This window comes from Syngnathoides biaculeatus, chromosome 8, assembly GCF_019802595.1.
Source record: "Syngnathoides biaculeatus isolate LvHL_M chromosome 8, ASM1980259v1, whole genome shotgun sequence".
Lineage (NCBI taxonomy): Eukaryota > Metazoa > Chordata > Actinopteri > Syngnathiformes > Syngnathidae > Syngnathoides > Syngnathoides biaculeatus.
In genome coordinates, this window is record NC_084647.1 from 30,394,235 (window position 1) to 30,410,359 (window position 16,125).

The 16,125-nt window shown below is 41.4% G+C and overlaps 1 protein-coding gene across 2 annotated transcripts in view; it reads right to left on the bottom strand.

Annotated features, from left to right (window-relative positions):
* Positions 1 to 16,125, bottom strand: part of phf12b (PHD finger protein 12b) — a 42,217-nt gene that overhangs the window by 1,743 nt on the left and 24,349 nt on the right. The window contains exons 10-15 of one of the 2 annotated variants that reach the window (XR_009795950.1): positions 6,306 to 6,404; positions 6,072 to 6,215; positions 5,829 to 5,924; positions 3,485 to 3,546; positions 288 to 370; positions 66 to 204 (exon numbers count right to left, since the gene is read on the bottom strand). Coding sequence is in view for 1 of the 2 variants with exons in the window: in XM_061826605.1 (XP_061682589.1) it covers positions 66 to 204; positions 288 to 370; positions 5,829 to 5,924; positions 6,072 to 6,215; positions 6,306 to 6,404 (561 nt within the window). In the remaining variant the exon portion in view is untranslated. The remainder of the gene's footprint in view (positions 1 to 65; positions 205 to 287; positions 371 to 3,484; positions 3,547 to 5,828; positions 5,925 to 6,071; positions 6,216 to 6,305; positions 6,405 to 16,125) is intronic. The other variant, XM_061826605.1, reaches the window with a different exon arrangement.

Here is a 16,125-nt window from a genome sequence, read left to right on the forward strand (position 1 = left end):
ATTATGGGACATTGACAGTTCAGCATTTGCAAAGAATGCACATATTGTAGATTATAAGAACTTACGAACGATGCCTTGTACTTTAGCCACTAGGCCACTGGGTGGAGATCGCGAGGCTTTCTCAGAGAAGTCACAGGAGTAAAGGACGTTGTCTACTGTGGTGCCGTGCTCACTGTAGTTAAGTAACTCATAATGCTTGGTGTTCTACAAACACGGCAGTCACGATCATATACATTAATTAATTAATGCATTTACATGTATCATGAAATCACTCACCGGTTCCTTACCTCGTCATAGAATATACAGGCATGTTTCCCTGAAACAAAGTTGCAATGACCATAGTTTGGAAGGCACACATCCATGTCAGCACCTTGATTAAAAAATATATAGAAGTGTGTGTTCATTAAAAATACGGTAGGGTATTGACTTTTCCCATGAATATAAAAGCATATTTGGGTCATTTTCATATAACTTGATCAATAATGGTAAAGACATGGCCCAGTGAATTCTTTTTTTTTTTTAAAAAAAATCAACAAATTTTACTGATGTGAGTTATTTCAATTATTCGCAGTTATTATACATCAAAAGGTTAAAGACTTAGGGTTTGGGCATCTTGGAGTAGGCTGCTAATCTCTCAAGATCCTGGTACTACTCAATAGCTGCAACGACCACTTAAACTCAGTGGACGATAACGCCGAATCGCTACACAAGCACTTGGCCAAAGTGGAAGATTGGTATGAAAGACTGCTGGGTGACAACGCCAAAGCTAATGGACGCGGACGGGAGAAACGAGAGGAACAATGTACATCTTAATGGTCTCTAAGAGGGGATTGAAGTCGACCGTTCTGTTCTTCAGATGAAGCACCAGGTTTCCAGCAATGCCCTCAACCAGCTTACTAACAGTACATCAGGAGAATGACATCTTCTCAAATGCTCCCTTTTCTCCAGGCATATCAGCATAACACCGTTCAGTAAGTAACTCCTCAGTAACTTTGCAATAAACTCTGTCAGAAAACGCCCTACTTTTTTGGAGATTTCGTGACAAATTTCATAAGTCGTCCTGACTGCAGCATCTGTGGGTGCAATATTTTGTAAAAGCAAAACAAAAAAATCCTTATTGGGTTTGCAGCATTGTGAGCAATGCACCCGACTCACTTGCATGCTCTTTCAGTTAACTCACATTTAAAAAATTTACAGGTGCGGTCAGTGATGCTCGCAGATATAAAGTTACGGGTGTGGTCCACCAGTCATGCCCACAGATAAAGTTGCTGGTGTGATTAGGGATGGAATCTCAAGACTTTAAAATAACTTACTGGATTAATAAAACATAACTGTAAATGAAAAATAAAAGACAAATACATAACTGAAATAGAAAAAAAATTCAAACTCTGAAATGGTAATTTTCAATTATAACTGGTATTAGTAGAACATGATATAAAACAGTATTTAAAATTTTTCATCAATAAAAATTCTTGATCTGATAAACTATCTGAAGAAAGGTTAAATGCACCGGCCTGTCAAGGAATAAACATGAACGGTCTATGCTTGCAATGTTTTGAAAATGCTGAAAGTTTAGTTTAATATAATCGGTGTTAGTGGCAACAAGCTAGCGATACATTGAAACAAACATTCGGCAATCGTGATGTATTGTTATAATCTTGCATAATTTACGGCGGTATCTATTGTAGTAGATGAGCTATATCTTCCTAAAGCAAGTAGAGGAGAAAATTTTTCAACTTCAAGATAACACGTACCACTGGAAAAATGACCGTTCGCATTTAGATATATGGACAGACTAGTCATAGATTTGAATTTTGTAAAAAGTAAAAAAAAAAAAAGTAAAAGTAAATCACAATCTCAGACTTATTATAGTTAGATACTGAAACATTACCTGTGTTATATCCCAGAAATGTTTTCAGTGCAACTCAATTTCCTTTGACATGGCTCATGATGTTGATGACTTTCAATGTAAATGCAGTATGTGAAGAACCGCTGAATATGCGCTTATGACCTAACTCAGGGCGCTGGCTAGCCTTTTTTCATCATTAGCCATTTTTTTTTGGCCAAAATAAATTTTCATTAGCCACTTTTCTATAATCATAGCCAAAAAATAGCCAATCACATGCCGGTCAAATTGCGGTCAACTAACATGACTAATACTCTTTCTTGTTCTTCAGGTTACATGCATACAAATAACTTTCAGACCTAAATGTGATACAAGGAATTGTATTTTTATTGGTAATTGAATCTAATAAACATTAAGAATGACAGAGATGTGTCATAAAAATAAAAAAGTTTCTCAATCCTTTTCTATCCTGTCGGCCGGGGTGGCTCATTTTTGGCACCGAGGTGGCTTATCATGGCACCGAGCCAGGCCTTTTTATGGCGTTGTTCATAGCCCCCGCCGTCCGCGATGAACAACACCGCTGAGCCGGGGCACTTTACGGGGTTTTCGTCGCACGCGGCTGAGTGCGGCATTGTCAGCAGCGTTGTTCAGACCCCGATAGCTCATCTCCGCCACGGAAGTGGATCGGACGGGGAGGCGGTTTGGCCGTGATAGCATATAATCTGAAAATGACCCGAAACAATAGGGTAATATTGCCCCGGTAACTTTCACTCGGTTGTGTGATGTTCTCTTCTTTGAAAAAAGTTTCAGTGTCAGAAGAGGCGTGTTCATCTCCCAGAGTAGGGTCCGCCGCGTGTTTTCAATGGCAAATGTCCGGGGTGATGACACAGGGAGGGGGTGCAGCCCATGTGGCGACCACTTGGATGTTGTTGAATGACACTTCCGCAACTTTGTGCATGGATGACACGCTGTCCGCTCATATTTATTTTTTTGTATAGAGATTGGAGTGAATAATGTTATATGTATTTTTCCTTACAATATCTATTTTAGAATGTTTATAGGGATGACACTCAACTTTTAATAAACCATGAAACTTTCTATGATGTGTGATATGAAGTGATCACTGTGTGGCCACAGTAAGCACTTCTGATGTTGCTCACAGTGGTCTTCAGTGTGCTCAGGGATCTTGTCTGTTTGCCCGGACAGATGAAAAATTAGAGGGAACATTGCACCCAACTATGTACGGTAGCAGTCATAAAGCAATCAGACAACTTTACGTAATACGGACACTATGTATGCTGCAAGTGATAAAGCAATCAGACAAAACTACGTAATATGTACCACATTTTCCACACTATAAGGCCCACCTAAAAGCCTTTAATTTTTTCAAAAGCTGACAGTAAAAAAAGCTGACAGTGTGCCCTATAATCAGGTGCACTGGATATAGGGCGCAATATTGAGCCTTTAGTGCAACCCATCTAATGGATGCATAATGTAACCCCAACCTCTACTGTAGCGTCTATTCTATGCGTCTTATAATCTGGTGCGCCTTATAAATGAAACATTTTTTTTTATTTGGCCAGTCAATGAAGGTGCGCCTTATAGTGCGAAAAATACGGTACTTGTAAGTTCGCTTACCTCTGCCACACCTCCGGTAGGTATACAACTGGTATGCTGCCAAACATTTGCTTGTCTAAAGACTGCAGAAAATTGCATCAGCGAAGAGGCAAGCTTATGAGGCACAATTCAAACTATAGGTAATCAGTTACATTGTTTTAAATGGTATTAGAGCAGGCACAAAATAATTCAACATCAGTGAATCTATGGTTCAAAAGGGATCAAGAAAATGGACTGTGGTAAGCTAAGAAGACAAAACTTTTTCTGTGGGAACAAAGCGAGGTGGCCTGACGTAGAAGATGTACTTGAACAATGGATTATTGAACAAAGAACTGCTGGGAGCAGCGTCTCTACAGTCACCATTCGACTGACAGCAATAACGATAGCACAAGATGAAGAATGAACTTTTCGCTTTTGTCTTGAAGCGCAGATGGATTCATGAGTGTGATCCAAACAATCAGAGGTGCGAATGAGCCAGCACTTTCAAACATCCACATCCCTCCCTGTCTCATTTGAGACAAGCTCAATGCAAAACTCACTCTCTACTAGCCTAAATGCCATGTCTGATGGGCAGTTTGGAGGTCGTCTATATTGGGTCCGGCCCACACTATGCCAAGATCTTCCTGCCAGCCCCTCCCAGCTGAAACTGCCATTCACTAATTGCCCCCAATTAGGAACTATTGAAACTTTAAATTTTTTAACAATGCCGACTGTCACACCTGCACATCTGTCATTTCTCACATCTCATGCAACTTTGACTGTCAATCCTGTCCCACTTCCACACCTGATGTCAGCAATCTCACCACCCAAATATACTGTATCTTGCCCTGTTGTAATTCCCCCCTCCTCAGTTTTAAAAACTTAGAAGCCCCACCCCCTTTATTTTGGATCATGTAAAACAAAATGAGTTGTTACCTTGTGGATGAAATGTGCTACATAAATAAATTTGCTTTGCTTTGAAGTCTGATATGAGCTTTACGTGTAGTCTGTCCCACACCGCTGACATTTTTTTTTTAAAAATAACGTTTGTCAGATATTTACAGTGCTAGGTAAAAAGAACCACGACAAGGAGAAAAATAAACTAGCTTTTGGATTTGAATATACTATACTTTACAATGGTGATGTGGATTTTTTTTTTTTTTTTTTGGGGAGCTGATAAATGACATTAATTGATTGACTTGCCAGAGCCCGTCAGCAAGAAAAGCTGATTATCAGCGAATACTGATCAGATCAGTGTAAAGTCTAGATTTTTGGTGTGGTCTTGGCTTTCCATGCCTTTTCGCACCTCCCTCTCTCATTTGTCTCCTATGTGTTCACCAGTCTCTTTGTATGGATTAGTTGGGTAGTGCGCGTAGGTGCACGCACACAAATGCTGTGTATTACAAATGCCTATTCTCTTCAGACTAATCTGAGATACTACAAGCTATGATTGTAACTATTAATGGTCTTTCGGGAAAAAAAATGTGAATTCAGAGTGATTACCAAACACTGCAACCGTTCCATGAATATGTTAGGGCAACATTTTGCACTTTCCCTCAGTTCATTGGACCACAACATTTCCATGTGACACTTGCATTTCTCCACATGCGTGTTTGTCAAGCGACCCCAGTATGCATTCACACAACAAAAATACATTTTGGAAGTGCCCATAGCTTCATTCTGATAGAAAATATTGAACCCTGCACAAAACCAAAGATTTGGACAGCTTCTTTTGCCTTGCTTTTTTTTTTTTTTTTTAAACAATAGGTTGTTCACTGACAACAGTTCCATTGTATCTATGTATGTATTGCATATAGTTATATAGTTCATTGCTGTAACAATCTCAAATTGCTAATTACAGGTATTACACTCTATTTTATATATTGTAATTGTATATTTTGCTCTTTTTAAAAATTCTCTTTGAAATAAGAATGACCCCAGCTGTCAGCAACAAATTCCTTGTTTTTACACATACTGCGCCAAGAAAGATTATATTGACCTTCTAATTCAATCTCAGTGCATACATAAAGTGTCAGGGTAACAAAGAGAATGCAGGGTGTTCCATATTTTTCTGTCCAATGACTTACAGAACTACAACTATCCCACCTACATACAAAGGAAATACAGATTATTTTGTTCATCAGTCACTGTCTTGTATGAAAGGGACCAATGGATATGCAAGAGCAATGTACCTTCTGCCATCTAGTGGAAGGGTATTTAATTGTTCTCCCTCTGACGAAATAAAAATGAGCCACGAGACACCGTTTCGTATTTCAGTATTGCATCAAAAATTGTAGTGTTTCTCACTAATAAGACTGAAAATCTTTGTGTGCAAAACAGGTTGTCACTGACTCACAACAACATTGTAACTGAGTCATTGTCTTACCAGATCCGATGTATAATGTCCTATAGCACATGCTAACAGCCTTTCCTTTTGCTGTAAGTGGGTAAAAGACTGCTCGGGCCTGCAACTTCTTCTGATCTGAATGAATGAATGAATTAATAAATAAATAAATAAATACATGGATAAATGAATGATTTTTTTAAAAATCGCGATTACAACTTTGGGACAATTCCACGAAATCAGACCAGCGTGAAATCAGACAGAATTGCAATGTGGATGTCTTACAGTTGGGTAGAGATTTCAGGGGTTTCGGAGCGTCGTTGGCATCTGTCAGAAGGGGGCTGGTAGCTGTACAAGGGAATAGCTGCTGGATCCTCTGCCATGCCAGTATCTTTACCATCTCAGTATCAAGCTTTTCCAGGTCTAACCCTAGCAAAATATGGATAAAATAACACAAATTTGACATTTCAGTAGTACACATGGCTCCCAGACTCCCAGAACTAAAATTCATCCACCTACCCCTATTTGCATCAATGCAATCTTTCATGCAGAGATTCGTGATGGAGGAGAGCGAAGTGGATAGCAATGTGTCCGTCAGTCCCAATCCAGCCTTCACATCTGCAAAGACCATCAGGATAGAAATAAATCATATTGGGAATTATCTGTATTTATATTTTGTTGGGTTTTCACTTGTATTGTTTTTTTTTTAAAAAAAAAAAAACTGTCTCTATAATAATCATTAATAATAATCATTGTGCATGTGCTGATGTAGCAATAATGTAATCTCGGGACAGGCCACAGGAGACGCTTGTCCTGGTCCCGGTAATTGTCAGAACAGACTCCCTCAACCAATTAAAATAAATGCTCAATGATGGCACAACATTTTATTAATACTGTTAACACATATTACAGTCTTAAAAATATAAACTATTTAACACATGAAGACATGAAGACTGTGGGTGTTAGAGAGGAAGATGCACGACATAGGCTTGACTGGAAAAAGATGACACGCTCTGGGGACAAGCCCAAAGAAAAAAGAAACATTTTATTTAATTCTCCCCTAAACAAATGGTGCAATAAGTCAGTCAAAAAAGATTACACTTTAAAGGGGAAATCCAGTGCTTTGCATGAACAGTGTACAAATAGGTCATGTAATATGTACCCTATTTTGACAATGTGATGTTAAATCCTCTCATTTAATAGTGTTTTGAGAAGATTATCATGGACAATGACGAATTTTCAAAGGCGCTGCTATTTTCGCGAGTCACATGATATACGTTTGCGTATGTGACGTGTACCGTGCCGCAACAAAGGCTCGATAACATGGGACACCATTATGCCCAGCGCTGATTTCTCGGATTTATCTTCATCTGATGATGAAAAAAATAGCAGTATCGGTTGATCGGGAAGACGGAGGAATACTTCCATACAGATTTGAACCTGTGGCTATAATTAACGTTGAACATTCGGATGGTTCTTCGGGCAGATTGACCCCGAGTCTGACTACTCGGACGCCTACATGCGACATAAGTGCGCAAACAAAGACCCCCAGGACCTCCGGGCTGGCAGCACCAGATGGTTCTTCGGACAAGAAAGATGCGGAGTCTGACGAGCGAACTCGGCGGCGGGCCGTGAGCCGAGCTTTCAGGTGACGGAGGCCTTTAGCCGAGCTTCGGTGGTGGCGGAGGCCCTTGGCCGAGCTCCGGTGGTGGCGGAGGCCCTTGGCCGAGCTCCAGTGGTGGCGGAGGCCCTTGGCCGAGCTTCGATGGTGGTGGAGGCCTTTAGCCCAGCTTCGGCATCCAGGGCTAACTGCCTCCGGCGCTTGGAAGCTTGGTCATGGCCTCTGGCGGCGCTTGTGGCCCGCCTTCGGTGGTGGCGAAGGGCTTTAGCCTAGCTTCGGCATCCGAGGCTAAAGGCCTCCGCCGCCTGGAAGCTCACTCGCAGTCACCGCCGGAGGCTAACGTCCGAGGCCAACGAAGTGGGTGTAGGCCGCAAGCCCCGGACACCGAAGCTAGGCTAAGAAATCAGCGCTGGGCATAATAGTGTCCAATGTAATCCAGCGTTTGGAACAGCACGGTACACGTCACATACACCCACATAGATCATGTGACTCGCAAAAAATGGAAGCCGCCTGAAAATTTGTCATTGGCGATAAAAATCTTCTCAAACCACTATTAAATGAGACAGGATTTAACATCACATTGTCAAAATAGGGTACATATTACATACCTATTGATACACTATTCATGTAAAGCACTGGATTTCCCATTTTACTTAAAACATTTTTTGCATTAAATATTTGTGCATGGTGCAGTTGTTCCACAACATCACACATCATTGGCCAAGCCTTCAAAAGAAGGATCTGACTCTTCTCCAATCCGAAAAAGATCCATACTAGCTACCTTTGGTTCATCACTGTGGAACTCATCATTGATGACATGGTACAGTTCCGGTCCCTCTTGCATTGCATCCTGAACATCCCATCTTGCTCCCACCACATGTCATCCTCTTTGGCATCCATGGCATTTGTGAGGAAACCTTTTTTTTTTTTTTTAATCCCAAGAATCTGGGTTGCACAGCGCAGCCTCTGCCTCTATTCGGCTCCAATCTGTAGCATCTTTCACAATGGCGTCAGATGGCTATCAAAACAACGTGAACTCAAACTACGTAGAAACGAGCGTAATTGGCACAGTTTAAAAAAGCGACCATATCAATAGTAGCTGCTCCTGTTTTTTTTCTTTTTTTTTTTTTTTTTTAAACACCCATGGCACTCGTATTACGTTGTTTGAGCTCACGTTGTTTTTTTACCCACCTGAAGCCATTAAGGCGAGCTATCATCGTCTTGGACTGCCGCGGTCCTTCCAGATTTGCGACGTCATCGGCCCGAGTGATGACACGTTTCTTTTAAAAGAAGCTGCAGAACTAGCCATTGTAGTCGACATTTGTGTCTTAGTTTAAGTTTAAACAAACTCACGGGCAGTTGTTCCTGATCTTTGGTGCAGTAGTAACAAACATGCTACACTAACGATCGTAAAATATATAGAGTTCAGGTTGGGACCGGATATTACCATAATATATATATAAATGTGGAACATAAGACATTGAATGTCATATCAAAATGTATATGTATAGCATTTTTAACCACTCTATGTACCAGTTTACGACTATACACAGTGATTGGATTTTTTATTTTTCATCCATACCGAAATATAATGCGCTCTATTAACTTTTGGAAAATATTTTTTGAAAAATTTGCACATCATTTGAGAAATTACAGTAGGTCTTTACGACAGCCTTAAATAGCGTTCCTCTAAATCACAAAGTGAATGTGTGACAGACGCAGACTGAGGTTGGCTGTCAGAACACCTAGAAGATGAGAGTATCATTCTCCAGGTCAAAAGCATTCTTTGCTTTATATCTCTAACTTGCAGCAGAGGTTTAGAGGTTTTCAAATTTTACAAGAACATTCACGTTTACGCCTGCTTATGCCTCTAAAAATAACAGAATAATCAGCCTGGTGGCAAAATAATTTAGGCTGCTTTACACTTATGGGACCTGGACAACTTGCAGTGATTGTTGGAACCATTAATTTCTGCTCTAACAGAAAAATGTTTAGCCATCAATTTGAGACCGCAAGTTGAAGTACACTTGTGTTCTGCGGTAAGATCACGATCAAAAACTTAATAGTCAAATTTTAAATGGCTTTAAAAATCCAAATGAAGTGTTCTCATTAAAATCTGGATTTCTGCGTTTAAAATGCAGTGGCTTGACCTAAACAAAACATAGTACCCACCAAAACAGGCAAGGCCAACTTTTTTTTTTTCTACTGAAGTAATTTAGGTTTCACATTAAAATATGAAAATGAAAGAAAAGTTCAGAATTTCAGGTTTTATTTCATGGTATCTCTAGGTATGTTAAACAACAGGCGAGAGCAGTGATTCCCAAACAGTGTCCCGGGGTACACTAGTGTGCCGTGAGCGCTCTTCAGGTGTGCCGTGGGAAGTTATCCAATTTTATGTAATTGCAATAAAAAAAAAAACATTTATTTCCAAGAAATAATGCATCTTTATTTACATCTATTTATACCAGTGAGGAACAATGACAGACAGAACAAAAAAATCCTCTTCTATTTAATGGCAGGAAGTACAAACAGTAATCTATCCATTTTTCTTTTGTTGGTGTGCCGTGGGATTTTTCAATTGTAAAATATGTGCCTTGGCTCTATAAAGGTTGGAAATCACTAGGCTACAGCACCTTTTGTTCCCATTTTTGAACTTTTCATGAGAGCAAACATTCTGGAACATGTAACTGACAGGTATTTCTAGTTGCTTAGGTATTGCCTTCTAGCTTCATTTCATTACAGTGTTTTAGGACATTTAGGTTTCACCAGTGAAAATTGCTGATTCTGATTTCCATCCATCCATTTTCTTAGCCACTTATCCTCATGAGGGTCGCGGGAGTGCTGGAGCCTATCCCAGCTGTCAACGGGAAGGAAGCAGGGTACACCCTGAACTGACTGCCAGCCAATCACAAGCCATTTTGAGACAAACGGCCGCAATCACAATCACATATTGGGGCAATTTAGAGTGTCCAATTAATGTTGCATGCTTTTGGGATGTTGGAGGAAACCCACGCAGGCACGGGGAGAACATGCAAACTCCACAGAGGGAGGGCTGGGATTGCTTTTGGGATTGCGCTTTTTAACTGCGCCACCATGCCGCCCTGGTTCTGATTTGCTCTTCAGCAAATATGAATACCAGAGAGCTGCCTATGGGAGAAAAAAGGCACTACCGAACAATGCAAATTGTTTTGAAGCAGAGAGAAGAGCGAAAATGGATCGGAGCTATTTCACAAACACTGAGCAAACCCAAGACAACAATTTGGGATGTTCTGAAAACATAAACTACTGTTCTACTGAACTGCAGACATGGATCATCATAGATCTCCTGCTGGGCCCCCCGCAGTTTTCCTCCTGACCAAACGTTTGCAGATGATGCACTCAACATGGAACTGCGCTTCATCCCAGAACACCTCGAAAGCACGGGGACCTCTGCAAGGATCCTGTTCGTGGACTTCTTCTCCAATAAGCTTCTCCAGCTCAGTGTCTGGCCTGCCATCTCATCTGGGAGTGGATCTCCAGCTTCCTGACAGGCAGGTCACGGTAGATGACTCTGGGGGACACCACTTCATCCACGCGCACTATCAGCATCGGAGCACCCCGAGATTGTAAACCCCACCCCCTGCTGCTTTTCTCTCTCGACACCTCAACTCCCCCGGGTGTCAAACCCCTGAAGTTTGCAGATACACACCATTGGCATTGCCCTAATCAAAGATGAAAGTGGAGAAGCTGGAGCTGTGGCTGACACAACCTGGAACTTAATGCACTAAAGACTATCGAGACGATTGTGGACAGCATGAGGGCTGACGCAACCTGGAGCTCAACGCACGAAAGGCTGTCGAGGCTGTACAAATCTCTTGTGTCAACCATTGAGACGTTCAAGGTTCTGGGAATTATAGTCACTCTGGACCTGGTGTGGGAGACTAACTAAAACTCCATCCTCAAAAAAAGCCCAGCAAAGGATGTACTTCCTGTGGTTTCTAATCACCCTGCCATGAGAGCGGTCATCAAATCAGTACTGTGTACTTCCATCACAGTCTGGTTTGGTGCTGCAAAAAAAAAGCCTGCGACGGCCAATCAAATCTTCTGAAAGGATTGTTGGTAGTCACCTGCCGACCCTCAAGGATTTGCATGCTACCAGAACTAAGACAAGAGCAGACAAAATCAATCCTCTTGTTCACTCCACATCGTGGTCACCAGCTTTTCCAGCGCCTTCCCTTGGGTAGTCACTACCGAACAATCCAAACTAAAACTGGCAGACATTCCAACAGCTCTGTTGAAATTAACTTCTTAAACAGTTAACTTACAAGTCAAGTGAAAAATACTGCCAATGTTTTTGTCAAATTTCTGCCTGGCCAATTATTATTATATATTATCCATTACTGATGCACTCGCTGTAATAGACTCACCCCACTCACCATTTGCAGATCTGAGGAGTATCTGGAACATTTACACAACCAACATTGTCCCATAATATCATACCACTAGTTACTTGATTGCTTGGACAGCTCCCATTACGCTGACTCTAAAGGACCTGTGGAAACACCCAAAGGAAGTGCCGTCCTTCCTGGAACTAGAAGTTAACTGAACAATGTGATTGCCTGGCTACAACAACAATAACAACAACAACAACTAGTTCCATGAAACTGCATATATTTCCTGACGTACCTTCCTTTGCACAATGGTCATCACACTGGACTATTCCTTTATTAGGTACTCAGACCGGTACCAGACTGTGAGGCATTTGTTATCAGGCCACAGAGAAAGAATGACCAATTTATATCATTTTTGTTGGATAGTAATTTGTGTGTGAGTGTCTTTTATTATGAAAATTAATCAGACATTCTCCACGCCAACAGCTGCGTGTCTCAGTTGACACACCAAGACTGCACAAAATGCTTCTGTTTCTAGTCCCAGCCGACTTGAACGCTTCAAGCTTTCAGTCACAGCGGCTTGGATAATGGCGGCAGAGCCCAAAAAACTATTTCCTAAACAAATTTAGTGAATTACATTTACCGAAATGATTTATTTTGAAGAAAATCTATGCAAATGACACAAAATCAGGAAATCGAATTAAATTTCGGGTTTATTGCAACAGTTATCGCTCATGCACCTCTGATATAGATCCAGTCGTAAGTTTCTGCTCAACAGGCAAATTACTTTCACAGAGTTAAAACTGACGCACATGCTTGCATCACAGCCACAGTGCATGCACCATGGATGGCAGAGGAAGAAGGAAAAGTGCACAAGCGAGGAAGGTCTGCATATATACCTGTGTGTGTGTGTGTGTGTGTGTGTGGTGTGTGTGTGTGTCTGTGTGTGTGTGTGTGTGTGTGTGTATACAGTGAAGTATTTGAACACCGTGCTATATTGCAAGTTCTCTCACATAGAAATCATGGAGAGGTCTGAAATTTTCATTGTAGGTGCATGTCCACTGTGAGAGAGATAATCCAAAAAGAAAAATCCAGAAACCACAATGTATGATTTTTTTTAACGATTTAATTGTGTGATACAGCTGCAAATAAGTATTTGAACACCTGTCTATCACCTAGAATTCTGACCCTCAAAGACCTGTTAGTGCGCCTTTAAAAGTTCACCTCCACTCCATGTATTATCCTGAATCAGATGCACCTGTGAGGTCGTCAGCACCATAAAGACACCTGTCCACCCCATACAATCAATAGGACTCAAACTTGTAACATGGCCAAGACCAAAGAGCTGTCCAAAGACACCAGAGACAAAATTGTACAACTCCTCGTGGGTGGAAAGGGCTATGGAGAAATTGCCAAGCAGCTTGGTGAAAAAAAGTCCACTGTTGGAGCAGCCATTAGAAAATGGAAGAAGCTAAACATGAATGTCAATCTCAATCGGAGTGGAGCCCCATGCAAGATATCACCTCGTGGGGTCTCAATGATCCTTAGAATGGTGAGGAATCAGCCCAGGACTACACAACAGGACTTGATCAATGACCTGAAAAGAGCTGGGACCACCGTTTCCAAAGTGAGTGTTAGTAATACACTAAGACGTCATAGTTTGAAATCATGCATGGCACGGAACGTTCCCCTGCTTAAACCAGCACATGTCAAGGCCCGTCTTAAGTTTGCCATTGACCATTTGAATGATACAGAGGAGTCATGGGAGAAAGTTTTGTGGTCAGATGAGACCGAAATTGAACTTTTTGGTCATAATTCCACTAACCGTGTTTGGAGGAACATGAAAGATGAGTTTCATCCTAAGAACACCCTCCGTACTGTGAAGAATGGGGGGGGGGGTAGCATCATGCTTTGGGGATGTTTTTCTGCACATGGGACAGGACAAATGCACTGAGGATGAAAAAAAAAAAAGCCTATTCCAAAACGGTTCGCGGTGCGAAGAAGGTTGGGGAACACTGTGCTAGAGGACACTGCTTCTTTTTTTGCATAACTGGCCCCCTTTCCAAAACAATATAGTATCTCGTTGCCACATTACTGACAACTTTTCATTGCTCTGTTACTGTTCTGAGAATTTCTTTATGTCTAAAAAGTAAAATGTCAATTGACTTTGTTGTTGTAGAGCAGCTCCAACTACCGAAGACCAATTCCTTGTGTTTTGTACTTGGCAAAAATAAAGATAATTCTGATTCTGATTGGGTTTCCATACTTGCTTCTTAAACGAGCTCACTAGTCTTTGTTGATGATGATGTAACTCGTGACGAATGCGGCAATATTAATTTTGAAAAAAACAAACATTTTTTTCTGGCAAGTTACAGAAAAATGCATCCAAACTGATGGGGAGATGCTTCATCCTGTTGCATTAAAATGACCCAAAAAACACTGCCACCATCATGGACTCTATTGGGGGGCAAAGTAGAAGGTCTTAGACTGGGAAAGTCAATCCCAACAGACAATGCCTTTCACCTCCTGGACAGGAGACTGAAGGGACAAAACTCCACAACCAACAGTCAGCAGTAAATTCCTGGAAAGGTATTTCAAATGAATAATGCAACGGTCTTGAAGTCAATGGGTCGCAGGCTTGATGCAGTTATTGCAAGTAAGGGTGATACCTCCAAATATTAAATTATTCACACTACGAATTATGAATGTTATGAATGTCTTTTGTTCATTTTAAAAGTGGGTGATTTCAAACAAAATGTTCTGTCCTGAGTTGTTTCACATTTAGATGTAAATAGCATGACATAAACCTGGAATTCTTTTGTCTCATTCATTTTATAATCTGGAATCCAAATGTTTTCAGTAAACAACAAAAACAAAGGAATTGACCTTGCCGTTACTTTTTTGAGGGTGGGGGTCGTCTCCACATAGCTGTGAAACACTCACTGCCATTTAAAGTAAGCGCTTGATTTCGGTTAATTTTCACATTTTTCTGAGCTTGATTCCTTCGGTTGTCGGGACACGGTGAGATGGGGTCAGCGCCCCTCCACCTTCCGACCTTCCTCTCCCCTCTGTTGATGGCCTATGACTGTCCTTGGTCACAGCAGACACTTAACATGCTTTCCCCTTGGCAGGCTATGATCATTTTTGGGTGGCACCTGGCTGCGTTGATTGAGTCATTGCTGTTTTCTTGTTTTTGTCTCCTGTTTGGCTGTTCGATCAACCAGAGTGGAGGATCTGCATCCTTTTTATGCCGGAATACTTTTCCTGTGTTACAGTGGAGTTTTTATCCTTTCTTTGTGATTTCTTTGTATTTAAATTGAAGTTTATTTAAAATCAGACGTGATCAGTGGAACAGAACAGAATTTCTAAAGGGGGGGGGGGGGTACAGAAAGACAAAGACAAAGTATGCATTGCTGTTTTCTTGGATGTCATCTTTGTAGGCCAGGCACTCCTGGGAAGGTTAACTACATAGGATGTTTTTGAGGATAATGGCTCTCCCTATGGATCGGTGGAATCCTATAGCTTTACAAATGGTCTTTGTAACCCTTTCCAAACTGAAAGATGTTTATTTTAGTCCTCTTCTAGTCAGGAATTTCTTTGCATTTTGTTGTTACAGTTCTGGAGGTTATCAGGTTTGGGCCTGAGAAACAAATTTGTCATTAGCCACAATTCATGACCTAAGCGGGGGCAAGAATTACTTTTCACACAGGGCTAGGTAACTGAAGAGTTTTTTTTTATCATAAATAAATCATTTAAAAAGAGCATTTTAAATTCTTCTTCTTCTTTTCCTTTCGGCTTGTCCCGTTAGGGGTCGCCACAGCGTGTCATCTTTTGCCATCTTAGCCTATCTCCTGCATCTTCCTCTCTAACCCCAACTGCCCTCATGTCTTCCCTCACCACATCCATAAACCTTCTCTTTGGTCTTCCTCTCGCTCTTTTGCCTGGGAGCTCCATCCTCAGCATCCTTCTACCAATATACTCACTCTCTCGCCTCTGGACATGTCCAAACCATCGAAGTCTGCTCTCTCGAATCTTGTCTCCAAAACATCCAGCTTTGGCTGTCCCTCGAATGAGCTCATTTCTAATCCTATCCAACCTGGTCACTCCGAGCGAGAACCTCAACATCTTCATTTCTGCCACCTCCAGTTTAGCTTCCTGTTGTTTCTTCAGTGCCACCGTCTCTAATCCGTACATCATGGCCGGCCTCACCACTGTTTTGTAAACTTTGCCCTTCATCCTAGCAGACACTCTTCTGTCACATAACACACCAGACACCTTTCGCCAGCTGTTCCAACCTGCTTGGACCCGTTTCTTCACTTCCTGACCACACTCTCCATTGCTCTGTATT